We start from the raw sequence: 12,272 nt of genomic DNA, 5'->3' as shown, positions 1-12,272 counted from the left end.
AAGGGAAGCGAAAGCACGTGCCAAAGTCATCTCAAAACTCATGAATACAGTGGTTCTCAACCATTTAGATTCAAGGCATTAATTGGAAAATGCCAACTCTTATTTTTAACTTTTTTTGACTACAGAGCAATAATAGAGCAATTTTTTTGTTGCAAGCAACTCCAGCGCCACAGCAGATCAGGATGTTTTTGCCATTATGGATTCCTATTTATAATCTCTGGATTTATCTTGTGAACTATGTAGTATACATAAGAGTGCTAGCACTGCATGGCACCATGGTTGAAAATCACTGAACTAATCACACTATAATCTGTGTTCATGGACAAACCCTGAAGTGCTGCTTTCTTCCAATGATATTCATTTCCAAACCTCAAGACTAGCCCATCTCAAGGTCCTGACTATGGCTTTATGTCAGACTCCTGATTAATGGTGATAATGAAAGGATTCTGAGGGGTCTGTAGATCAATGACAGAGACCAAATTTTACCATGAACAGGCACTAATGACACTTAGTGTAGGTGGAAACGTACTGAACAAAGAGGGAGAATTCCAGCACCTGCGATTCTATACCAATGAAGGCTTGAGCAGAACCCATTTTAGTAGGTTTCAAAAACTGGGGACAACTGCTTGGATGCCAGTCGTATGTAGTGCATGATTCCTATTCAAATGCCATACTACAGTCGTTCAGGATCATGTGCACAACATATTAAACCAGGTTATTCCAGGTGGTCAGAGAGGAATGTTTCTCCTTTTGCAACCTACTGGCAGAGATCTTATGCCTAATCTTCCTCCAGGACACAGAATGAGGATCAGCCATTAGTCCCTAGCAGGTATATGCCAGAGGACTTATTTCCTATGAGCACAGAGGGTAGTGAACATCAGTCCTTCCTGTTTTTCCCCATAACTTTCTAACTGGGTGGCAATTTAGGCCAGCCCCTACAGAAGCTATTAACATGCAAGGCAAGGGAAGCCTCAAATGCTTTAGTCAAACATGCAGTACCTCAGCCCAGGTAAACCTCACTGAAGAAGGCGTCACCACCAGTAGAGGCCATTCCTTTCGGTAATAGGCAGCAATACAGATAGCCTGGATGGTCTTCCCCAAGCCCATGTCATCTGCAAGGAGCAAACGGCCTTCTCTTGAGATGGCAAAACTGAAAGGTAACAAGGTAAAGGGTTACTCCATCCCCTGTCTGCTAGTCAAGGTAAGCACAATTCACCTCCAGTCTAGAACAGGGAAAGGAGATCATTAGCCAAGAAGGGGAAAGAGAAACAGTTTAAGATTTCCTTCACAGGCCACCGGTCTACGACACACCATAGGCTCTGCAAAAGAAGAAAACAAGATACTCAGTGCTTCATGGACAGTCCTGCAATATTCTGGCCCTGAACTGGTACAGGCAGTAGCAGGACAGACTTCCCCATGCTGCTCTGCTCAGATGCCTTAACTGGCAAGGACCATCTCTGAACTACCCTCTCATCTCCAGTCTCCCATATCTATGCATTCCTCCACTATTCTCAGAGAACCAGAGGGCCTGGTTAGGATCTACTTCCTATGGGATCTGTGAGGCCCACATGTGTGCAGTAGGGAATGGAATGATTAACCAACTCCTCCAACTCAGGGCCTGCAAATTCAGCCTGAGCCAAGCTGGGGGTCTTTCTGGTTTGAGTCACAAAGAGTAGAAGTCCAGCAGACCACATGAAATCTCCAGCAATACCTGTGCAGTTATACTGTCTTCCGATTATGCCTCCAAAGATCCTGCTGAAGAACATTCGGTTGCTTGACACAGTTCACTAACTGGGCAGGATGCTATTTAGAGTATAGTATGGGCAATGAAACCCAGGTCTCGGTTTCCAACAGAGATGGCTTTGTAAGGTTAACAGCAGTAAAACTGATTGTAGTCACTAGGGGTGCCTATACATGTGCTGGGGGAGGGGGCGTTTTAATTAGAACAGTTCCCAGAGAATCGCTCTAATTAAATCACCACAACATCAAGTGTATTAAGCCCCCACAGGTTTAAAAATGGTCACAGGACACTTTAACTAAAACTCGTTCGACAAGCTTTAGTTAAAAGAGCCCCAGCAACCATTTTTAAATCTGTGGAGGCTTATACACATGATGTTGTACCGACGCTAATTAGAGCCTCTACTAATCGAGCCTGCTCTGATGCAGTCCAATTAGAATGCATCAGAACACAAGTATAGGCACCGTAAAAATCAGCAGACACAACTACATACAGGGAGAAAAACTGACAAGAGAGAAGGTGGTTTCTGACACCACCATTTCTCAGTGCAGAACTGCATTTTACAGGTCTGCAGAAATCACACTGGGCCCAAATGCTTAGACTGTTCCTTCGTTACATCACTGAACCGCCTATTTACCTACAAAGCAAAAAACCCTCATTCTCTTTAGCTATTCAGGTGTCCTTGGGCATTACAGAAGCCTCTGACAGCCAAACCTAGGCTCCTACTACATTCATGTTGTCAGCACAGCTGTGTCTCCTAGAGATAGGAAAAGATCACATCCCATAACTGACACTGTTTTGCCAGCACAATCCCCAGTGCGGATGTTACTCTGTAGTCAGAAGGCGGCTTCTACCAGTACAGCTTCTGTCATTTGGATGAGCTAGAGCAAGTCTATTGGAAGGAAAGCATAAAAGCTGCTTTAACTACAGCAATGCAGCCGTAGTTAAAGCCATAGCAGCAGCTGCTGCTGCCCCACACTGTAGACAGAGCTCTAATCTTCAGCCTGTGGAAGTTGCTTCTATTAGCATTATGGCAAACGATCAATAGCCATGCAAATCTTTGCACAGGCAGAGTCCAGGGTGCTGCAGTGCTGTAGTAAAACAGAATGACCAACAACCATTTCAGCCCAATTCAGAATTACTTTGACCCTGTGGGAGTTAAGCCAGGACCTCAGTGTTATTTGAAAGTGATCTTTTCAAGGTATTCATCAATAAACACTCATCTTCTGCTCCACAGTTCACCCCAATCAGGGTAGGACAGCCCTACTAAGAGCCCAGCGTTCATAGCAGCTGCTGCAGATTTAGCAATGTCACTGTGCTGCTTGATACAGCGAAGAAATATAGGCCCCATATGAAATAAAATTAACTTGCTCCTTCTATATACAGTCACTTGTTTCAAGTCATCTTTGGGCTCAGTCCTGCTCTCCAATACATTTTTGTGTAGCTTGTAAAAAAAAAATAAAGTCTGCCAATGCTCTTGGGTACACAAGGTGGATTTACAAGAAAAGCAAGTGAGGCATGTACACTTATTGAGCCCAGAGAGACAAATCAAAGGTGCACCAATGGGACAGCTTTACAAGGCTTGAAAATATTTTATACTCTACTGTGCCCTAGCAAAACAATTTCCTTCTTGAGTCATTCTGAAGGATTGTGGATAGGTACAAGGCAGAAACGTGCCATGGACTGCATTAACCTTTTCTTCAAAAACCAAGTGGAATCTGCTTCAAGCCCCAAACTTCTGGATTTTGGAGAAATTTGCCTCCAGGCTCATCTTTGAGGGGAAATACAGTCCATAGAAAAAAAAAAGAAAGCTTCAGGGCCTTGCCATCCATTCACTTCTAATGGTTGCAAATCACAGGCAAGTAGCAACCTATGAAAGCTAGTAGTACATGCTAGGGCACAACCCTTGCTTAGAAGGAAACAACTCTGCAATGACAGGAGGGCACTTAACACATCCTAAACTGCTCGAATGCTAGTTTGTTCATGTTTTAACTGTACTGCGTAAGTGTTAACTGAATGCATGGCACCACCCATACACCAACGCAGAAGACAAGCCATAAGCACAGAACTAGCTCTTCGAGCCACAAGGGTAGGACCTACTTGACGCCTTCTCTCTGGAAGGGCATGAGGCCTGCCACAATTTTAGAATCCACCGCTGACAGGTCAGCATCGGGAATGTCTGCTGTACATGTGGTAGTTTCTTCAAGCTGAGCAGCAAAAGTTTGTATCACCGGCTTGGGTAGCGGCTCTGACTCTATTGATGGAAGGCTCTGTATGGCTCCCACTGAAAAAAACAACAGCAGTGTGTTACTGGAATGAGAACAATACGCAGAACACACATGAGGGGATAATCCTGGCTCTGCCAATGTTCTGCTTCCCATGCCTCAAGAAAGCCTAGCTTGATCCAGCCCTTGCTGATCCAACTAAGTTACTTACAACCCGTTTCAGAACCATGTTGGGCTATACCTACAAGCAGAACTGGCTGTCAAGACTAATTCCACAGGAACTGCTTGGCATGGTATTTTTCCCCCAGCTAACTGCTTCTAGCTTGGCAGCTGTACAGCTCCCATCCACTATGAGAGAGAGTCTTTAATCATTTATTTTATCCTTGCAGTGCTGTGTTCAAACACTTTTTTGAATGACTGAGCAGCTACACTCCCCTAAATACTGCGGGGCTGAAGGTCTGATGTGGCATTGCTTCTGAATTTTGCTTTAGCAAAATGCCAAGGACACCCACAGCAGAGGTCTCCCTCATGAATTATCTGAGCAAAACTGATTCGAAACACCGCAATCTGGACAGGGTCATAGCCCCAGAACCTTTTATAACGATGTCAGTGTATAAAACCTGCATGTGTTTGATTGCATCTCCCCTCCACTACCCTCCAGGCATCAGTCATCTTAAGCTCTTCCAGGCAGGAACTTCTCAGGCCACAAACCTTTACTCAGCACCTAACACACCAGATGACCCTGATGGCAGCCTTTGGATGCTGTGACCATGCAAAATATTAAATAATAATCATGTTTCAAATAAGACAGTTCCTTCTAATCAAGGATGGAAGGTTCTCTGCAAGTTTCACCTGCTGCAAGGAAGAGCTGGAAAGGAATTTTTTGCCAATTTGATAGCATTTTTCAAGCTAGCTTATAAATTCCACCTATAGGCATTTCACGGAAGAGGCTCCATTCAACCTGTTTTGACTATGACCATGCTCTGAAACCTACTTTAAACAAGATCACGCAGCTCCTAACAGGGACAGGGCTCTTGCTTTGCTGAGACAGAGCTGTAGGGGTGGTCTGCATGATGTATAATCATGGTGTTAAGAAATAAATGCCATGTTGCATCATTTTAAAACATACAAAGTAATTCAAATCATCCCTTTGTTTCTTTTCCTGTCTCACCCTTGTCAAGACACACGCGTGTACTGTAAGGCTTCGAAAGACTTGCTTTAATCCCTGGACATGCTGTACCATTATGGCAGCTGTGCAGGACTTTCTGATCTGCTGTGAAGCTATCAATAAACATCAGTGTTTAGATCCAGGTGCAGCCACACATCAGGTTTATCCTGGATTACTCTCAATTTAACCCAGAGGCAAAATTAAGTAAACACAAGATGCACGAGCATTTACACTGGAAAACACACAGTTCAGTATAAGATACAAGCGAGGAGGTTGGAAGTAATTTTATTCTGGAAAAAAACTGCTGGGTGGATCCAGGAGGCTGTACTGATGCAGCTGCACTCCCCTTCAATGCCTGCTCCAAGCAAACATTAAAACCAACTGCCTGAGAGGGGCAGCAGCACTTCCATGAAGGCAGTGCTAATGGATTCAATTGACTTCATGGCACATTATCATCTCCCTGGTTCCTGCTAATCTCTCTTCACTCCACAGGGGTTAGCAAACCTCTCTCCTTTTTTAATGGTCTTGATTTTCCAGTAATCAACATATCCTTTCTTCTGCAATTTTTCTATTTGGTCTATTCCTGGTAATGTCTCCCTTCTGTTTCACAGCCCTACAGACTATTTTTAGCGCTAGCTAAAAACCTTAACTCAGGTGTGGTCATATTAATTCAGAGAAACGTTCACCGTCAGTCATTTTCACACCTGAATTAAGTGTTGGATGCACTGTCAAGACACCCAAGAAGACTAGATTTTGATTTACAAACCTGAATAAGAGATGAACATTTAATGATAATGACTACAGGCCTAATAAAATAATTTCTTTTGACAGCTTTTGCCTAGTTTGTTGCATTTTTTAAACATTATATATAAAATCTAGCAAAACAGTTCATATGCCTATAAAGCTGTATTTCATAGAAGCATAGAATCATAGACATTAAGGGCTGAAAGACCCCTTGAAAGATTGAGTCCAGTCCCCCTGCTCTGGGTAGGAATACTGCTGAGATCAAATGATCCCAGCAAAGTGTCTGTCCAGTCTACTCTTGAAGACTCCCAAGGTTGGGGACTGCACCACCTCCTTGGGAAGTCTAGTCCAGATTCCGGTCATCCTTACCCTTACCATATTGGTTTTTGCTTGGATCTTACACTGAATAATATATACTGCTAGCCTCCTATCATATTAGCAAAGCTTGTAGTTTCTCTTTTACTGGAGAAAAATGTGAGTTGTGTTATATGTGATGATGTACTGCTCCATCTGCATCCTCCTTTTCAAAATCCTAGATCCACCCACAAGCATACATGTCACCTGTCCATTACCATCCTCAATTTCACTCTAGAGTGGCCGTTTTCTCAACTAGATCCTCTGCTGCCTGGCAACCAGGTGCTTTAATAGCAGCTACTTCAGGCAGCTTAAGAGAGTTATCACGTGGTCACTGCTCACTGAAGAGTAAATTTAGTGAAGAGTAAAACCCAAGGTAACATAGTATGAAGCAAGTCTGCTGGGCGAGTCTGCATCCTACTTCACCTGCATCTCACTTCACAAGGATCTGTAGCACAAACTTTTAGGCTTGCACTGTCTGTGCAAAAATACCTGGGAGGATCTTTTAAAACCATAAGCCGTGGGGTTTCTATTTTCAGACACCCATATTTGAGCCCCCTGTCCCTTTCCCAAAAATGCAAAGTAACATAACCTTTATTTTCTCCAAGAAAAAATAATAAATATTATCATCATTTCCTGGTTCTGATCTGCCCAGTGCACCTTTTAAATTGATTTTTGTTTTGGATTTTCTTTGACCATTTACAGAGACATCAAAACCACATTTCAGCACCAAGCTAGGCACGCACAGACACACATCATCACTACTTCCAGGAGTACCTTTTTATTTTTAAGCCACTAGAATATGAAATTACAGAAATATAAAATAATTCCAGCTCTATAAATGAACCGAGCCAGTCAAATTTAAACTTGCACTAACTGATTTTATGCATTGCAGCTGTGCAGGCACCAAATTCAGCTCCAGAATGCAAATTTTTATTTTAATGTCAGTTATCTCTAAGAGCAGAGGTAGCAAACTGGACCTTGGCTACCCTAAGAAAAAAAACCTTACTTCTGAAAAATATTTACATAATATAATTCCACTGGTGCTTGTAAAATAGCCCAAACTCTTCAAACAGCAGGAGATTTCTCTCTCTCAAAGTATAACACAAACCTGTTACACTCTCACAAGTGAAGTTTCACATTAACATCATTGCAGCAGTTTGCTATTGTTCTAAAGAAAACTGGGAAAGTGATTACAATGCAGCTGCCACCAGCATGATTAATCCAAAAGCTTTTCCTTTCCAAAGTGACCTTTTATTAAAAGATGGCTGGGCAGAGACAGTCTCCAGAAACACCACAAAAGGATGTTGCTGCAGATGACAACATAGGAGCAAGGCCATTTTTGCTGGGTTAAGTGAAGAGGTGCAGAGCTAATGCTGCCCCTTAGATAAGTACATATGAGAGGCCTGACACCACTCCGGCAATACACATGCAAATTAAGTCCTAAAGATGAATCTACTAGAGCCTTCATTCCTTTCCTTGGGCCCAAGCCTGAGAGACTGAATGCTTCTTCTGAGATGAGTGCCCTCAACTCAGACAAAGCCAACAAACTGAGAGATTGTGCAAACTAGGCATATTCTAGCAGCTGCTTGGCACCCTTCAGAATTAGGCTCTTGATGCAGATGGATCCAATCCTGCAAGATGCTGATGTGCTCAGCTCGCACTGAAAACAATATGGGTCCCCGTATATCAACAGTTTGGAAGCAGTTCTCTCCACATGGCAGTGGTTCTCAAATTTTTTGTGGAGGACTCAAGCACCTCTCCGTAACTTCTGTGAACTGACTGGCACCTAATTTCAAAACTAATTTATATATTACAATGCATGCCTTCTTACAAAGGGCCCAAGCAATGGGGGACCAGCCAGGCACAGATAAGCCTGGGCCTGTGTTTATCTGCTTATCTCCTCCCATCTCACTTACCCTCTCACAGCTCATGGCACCCTTCAAAGGGTCTGATGGCACCCTGGCTGAGCATCACTGCTCTATGATGTAGTTTCATCACAGGTATCTGCTCCTACAGCCTCCACTCCTCCAAAAATTCCTGCCCAGGCATATGCATCGAAGGTCTGGGTGGCCCTCATGCATATACCATGATCCAGGAAGATTGCCAGTTGCCATCTGCTCCTACCCAATGTTCTGTCTGTCTCCTCCCAGTTCCAAAAACTACACTGGGCCCCGGGCTTCCAACTCCATGGTTATTAATAGCATGTTAAAGGAATCTATCCCCACTGCATGCAGACACTACATTATGAAACTTGCTACATTCTTCCTGATGAAGAACAGTTTGCACTCAAAATCTTTATCCCAACTATATAGGTGGTCCAAGAAAAGATATCAGTCTGAAAAATCCTTGCCTCTCACATTATACCTTTACAGCACACAGAATGGGATGATAACAAATAATTATAATACTTAGTACTTATGTAGTGCTTTTCATCTGCAGAGCACTTTACAAACATTAACTAAATACACATAACTAAGAAGTGGACATGCTGGGAGCATGCTACTGCGCTTGGGTTATTTGCAAAGGGTATCCATCTTTTTAAAAGAAAGCAATTTTCCACTTTGCTTTGGCAAGTCAGAATTTGTTCTGCACCACACAGATGAAAAAGGCAGAAGCCTGCAGACCCGGCTATACCCAGAAGTGAACATTACACTTCAAGGCTTCATGACAAACAGAATCACTCTCTCTCACCCAATGTATTTTACTGAGAGCATTAAATACCCATTACTTTGGTATTTGGGCATCTGAATGGAGTATGAATAATGCAGGAAGTGGCTGCTTTGCATGAATTAGCTGAGCCAACAGGCTCATCTAACTGCAGCAAACAAGCAGATACTCCCATCTACTCTATAGTCAACACAGCTACAGGAAAATGACCTGAGTTCTGGTCTACCTCAGACATCAGCTACAAGCTGACCAGCTGTGTTCTGACTGCAGTCTTTATTATTGACACTAATGTACAAGATTGAACAAACCAGCTGGATGATCAGTACCCGCATCATGGCTGTGGCACTGACCGTTTGAAAAATCATCAATTGACTTATAAACTTAGCAAATCCAACCTATAAAAATATCACTGAGCGCAATTAAGTGATTCACCAGCATAACACCCTCCACACTGAACAAGTCCTGTGCTGAGCTATCTCTGGGGATTTGGGTAGAACAGCCAGACCCTCCTGAGTTCAAGTAGCAGTGCATCAGCTTCAGTAGGGACTGACACAAGAGGGGAGGGTCAAGCTGGAGAAGAGGACACTGGGAACACAAGCAAAATGAGATCCCGTGACCTAGAGTTTCTGCACAGCCCCTGTCCTATCTCATCTACAGATCTGAGAACGGAGGAACAGGAAGCAGTTCTAGGCTCTACATTTTGTGAAGGATGTGCACAAGCTAGAAAAGGTCCAGAGGCAGGTAACAAAATTGATAAAGGGGCTGGGGAGCAAGCTGTATGAGGAAAGGTTGAGAGCCAAGCAGGTTTAGCTTTGATAAAAGGCAATTAAGGGCAGGGGTGGAGGGCATGGTAGCGGACTTCAAATATCTGACAGGTTGTCATAAAGAGGAAAAACAACTGTTCTCCCTTGCTGCAGAGGTCAGGACATGAAGCAAGGGCTTTAAATTGAAGCAAAGTAGATTTAGATTAGATACCGTCAGAACAGTGAGACAGTGCAAAAGACTGCCTGGGGAAGTAATGGAATTTCTTTCACTGGAGATTTTTAAGGGGAGACTGGATAAGCAATGGTCAGGGATGATTTGGGGATAGCATTCTTGCAAGGGGTTGAACCACATGACCTCTGAGATCCCGCCCAGCCTTACAATTCTATGGAAACTCTTCTTCTGCTGCTGCTTACTTAATTCAAACATCATGATACAGTAACTCCAGGCCACCTCTAATGTACGTTACTTTCATGACCATCATCACACACCCACACACACGAACATACATCCACATGCACGCTTTACAAAAATTACAAAGGGACTGGGCTTTTGAGGACTACCGTGAACAACACTGTACATTTACAAAGTCCCAGTTTTGTGTAATCCAGACAAATATCTAGATAATGCAGCATTAAAAGAGTAAGCACAGGCATTGGTTACCAGCTCAGTTCACTCTGATCAGAAAGGCTTAGCCCAAGAAACAGAATTAGCTGCCCTCCCAAGTGAAAAGACCCTGTTAGGAAAATACAGCTTCTCACTTAGTCTGGGATAGTCCTCCAGAAGGAAACTCCACTTCCTGGTCTTCATGTCTGTAAGGGTTACAACAACAAATAAAAGCTGTCAGAAAGAATTTTTAAAACACTAATCCTTTTAGTGCTACGAAGTGATGGAAGGAGTGATGATTCACTCCATTTCAAAACTGTATTGTCTAACCAGCATTTTTCTCCCTTCTTCTCTCTTTTCATAAATGGCTTAGGGAAGATTTAAGAGGTAAGAGGACATTCAGAGTAATAGGAAGTCAGACCTCAAGCTAAACTTGGGAGAGTATCATAACTTGTAGCTAAAGGGCTACTGATTCCAGGAACCAAAGTTCAACATGAGGGCCAAACTAGACTTGCAGGTCTGTCCACGACTGCCTCCACATTGTAAGTCTAGGGTAAAGGTAAAGCTGATCTGCTCCAAACAGGCAGGAAGATGAGCCAGATCAGGCACAGACTGATTTTTTTTTTTAACTCGCCTCTCTGACACTTCACTCAAGCTCCAAGAGGTTTTCTGTGGTATTTACCTCTGGACTTGATGAGAAGTCATTTGCACTGGCACGGAGCAAAATGCAAGGTACAGTATGGAGATATCCCACCATTATCCCAACAGAGATCCAAACCCTAACCTAAAGGGAATGTTTCCATCTGCATTCAGAGCAGGCTGCCACTTGCATAGCACTTCATCAGCTTTATATCCCAAGGTACCTCAGAAACATGAATAAATGTTGTTGGCACCAACAATGCCATTACAGTAATGCAGCCTACAAGCCATGGACTCACCGTAATTCCTGGAACCCATCTGTTTAAACAGCCCAATCATTTCTGCGTCATATCCAATGTCAACCTCAAACCGGGACCGCGAAATCAGCACGCACTTGCCCTTGACAATGGCAGAGGGTTTCTGCCAGCCACTGCATGTCTTCAAGAGGGTTTTTAGTGTAGGCTTGGTGCTGATGGAATCAGAAGATGGGACCTGGCTGGCTGTGTACATCCCTTCCAACGGTGTCAAAGTCACTGAGGATAGTTGCTTTACTTCGTTCACTAGAGAAGAAAGAATGAAAGGCATGGCAAAGAAAATGAAGAGTTGGGTAAAGTATGAGATTCTGAAAGACAAAAAAAGGCAGGAGCTAATTTCAGACCTGCTAAAAGGCACGGGATGCTCTGCGATGAAGAGGAGAGACAGGAGACAAGTAGTCTAGGGCACAGTCCTCTTGAGCAGAAATTGGTAACACAACCAGCCCTGCTCCCCCGCTTCAGGGACAGGCCATCAGGGTGCAGAAATGGGCCGAAAGGATTTCCTCTTCCCCTCCCTAAGGTGCCTCTAGATTGAGGTTAAAATTTCAACCCAAAAGGAAAAATTCAGATGTACTGAACAAGAAATGAGTCTTATAAACAGGTAAGTGTACAGAAATGTAAGATTTACTCAAAGAACCTTGTCTGCCTATGTCCTTAAACCAACATGGATACAACCTATACCCCAGAAACTGAAACAACCTTTAAAAAAATTACATTTCTAGGTGTGCATGGGTTTTGTTTTGCCAAATGTTGTTAAATTCTAGCCTTAAAATAGCCATAACTAAAAGCCATTAGGAAAAGTGTCTCTGTGTTTAGTGTATTAGTTCTGTGAAGAGGCAGGTGAAACACTGCAGTTTCTACACTTGACTGTGTTTTCACAATATACAGGAAGCAGTGTTTTGTTTTATGTTTTTTAATAGAGGAAAATGTATTGTAAAGCCAAAGAAACTTTCAGAGGCTTGTAAAACCCAGCATCAAGCTTAAATTAAAAAAATTACTTGGATTTCAACTCACTAGTCCCTTTAACCACAGTGTTTGCAACTCTCAGGATA

At 43.1% G+C, this 12,272-nt stretch overlaps 1 protein-coding gene across 5 annotated transcripts in view; it reads right to left on the bottom strand.

The window, feature by feature from the left end:
* The window catches only part of SMARCAL1 (SNF2 related chromatin remodeling annealing helicase 1), a 67,087-nt gene that overhangs the window by 46,789 nt on the left and 8,026 nt on the right, over positions 1 to 12,272 (bottom strand). For all 5 annotated transcript variants that reach the window (XM_090046085.1, XM_090046082.1, XM_090046086.1 and 2 more), the window contains exons 4-7: positions 11,206 to 11,466; positions 10,423 to 10,473; positions 3,839 to 4,022; positions 1,000 to 1,150 (exon numbers count right to left, since the gene is read on the bottom strand). In XM_090046085.1, the coding sequence (XP_089902211.1) occupies positions 1,000 to 1,150; positions 3,839 to 4,022; positions 10,423 to 10,473; positions 11,206 to 11,466 (647 nt within the window). The remainder of the gene's footprint in view (positions 1 to 999; positions 1,151 to 3,838; positions 4,023 to 10,422; positions 10,474 to 11,205; positions 11,467 to 12,272) is intronic.

The sequence above is a fragment of the Crocodylus siamensis genome, chromosome 4 (genome assembly GCF_052110815.1).
Source record: "Crocodylus siamensis isolate JL-2025a chromosome 4, ASM5211081v1, whole genome shotgun sequence".
NCBI lineage: Eukaryota > Metazoa > Chordata > Crocodylia > Crocodylidae > Crocodylus > Crocodylus siamensis.
The sequence above is the reverse complement of the archived record's forward strand: the minus strand, read 5'-3'. Positions and strand labels throughout refer to the sequence as shown.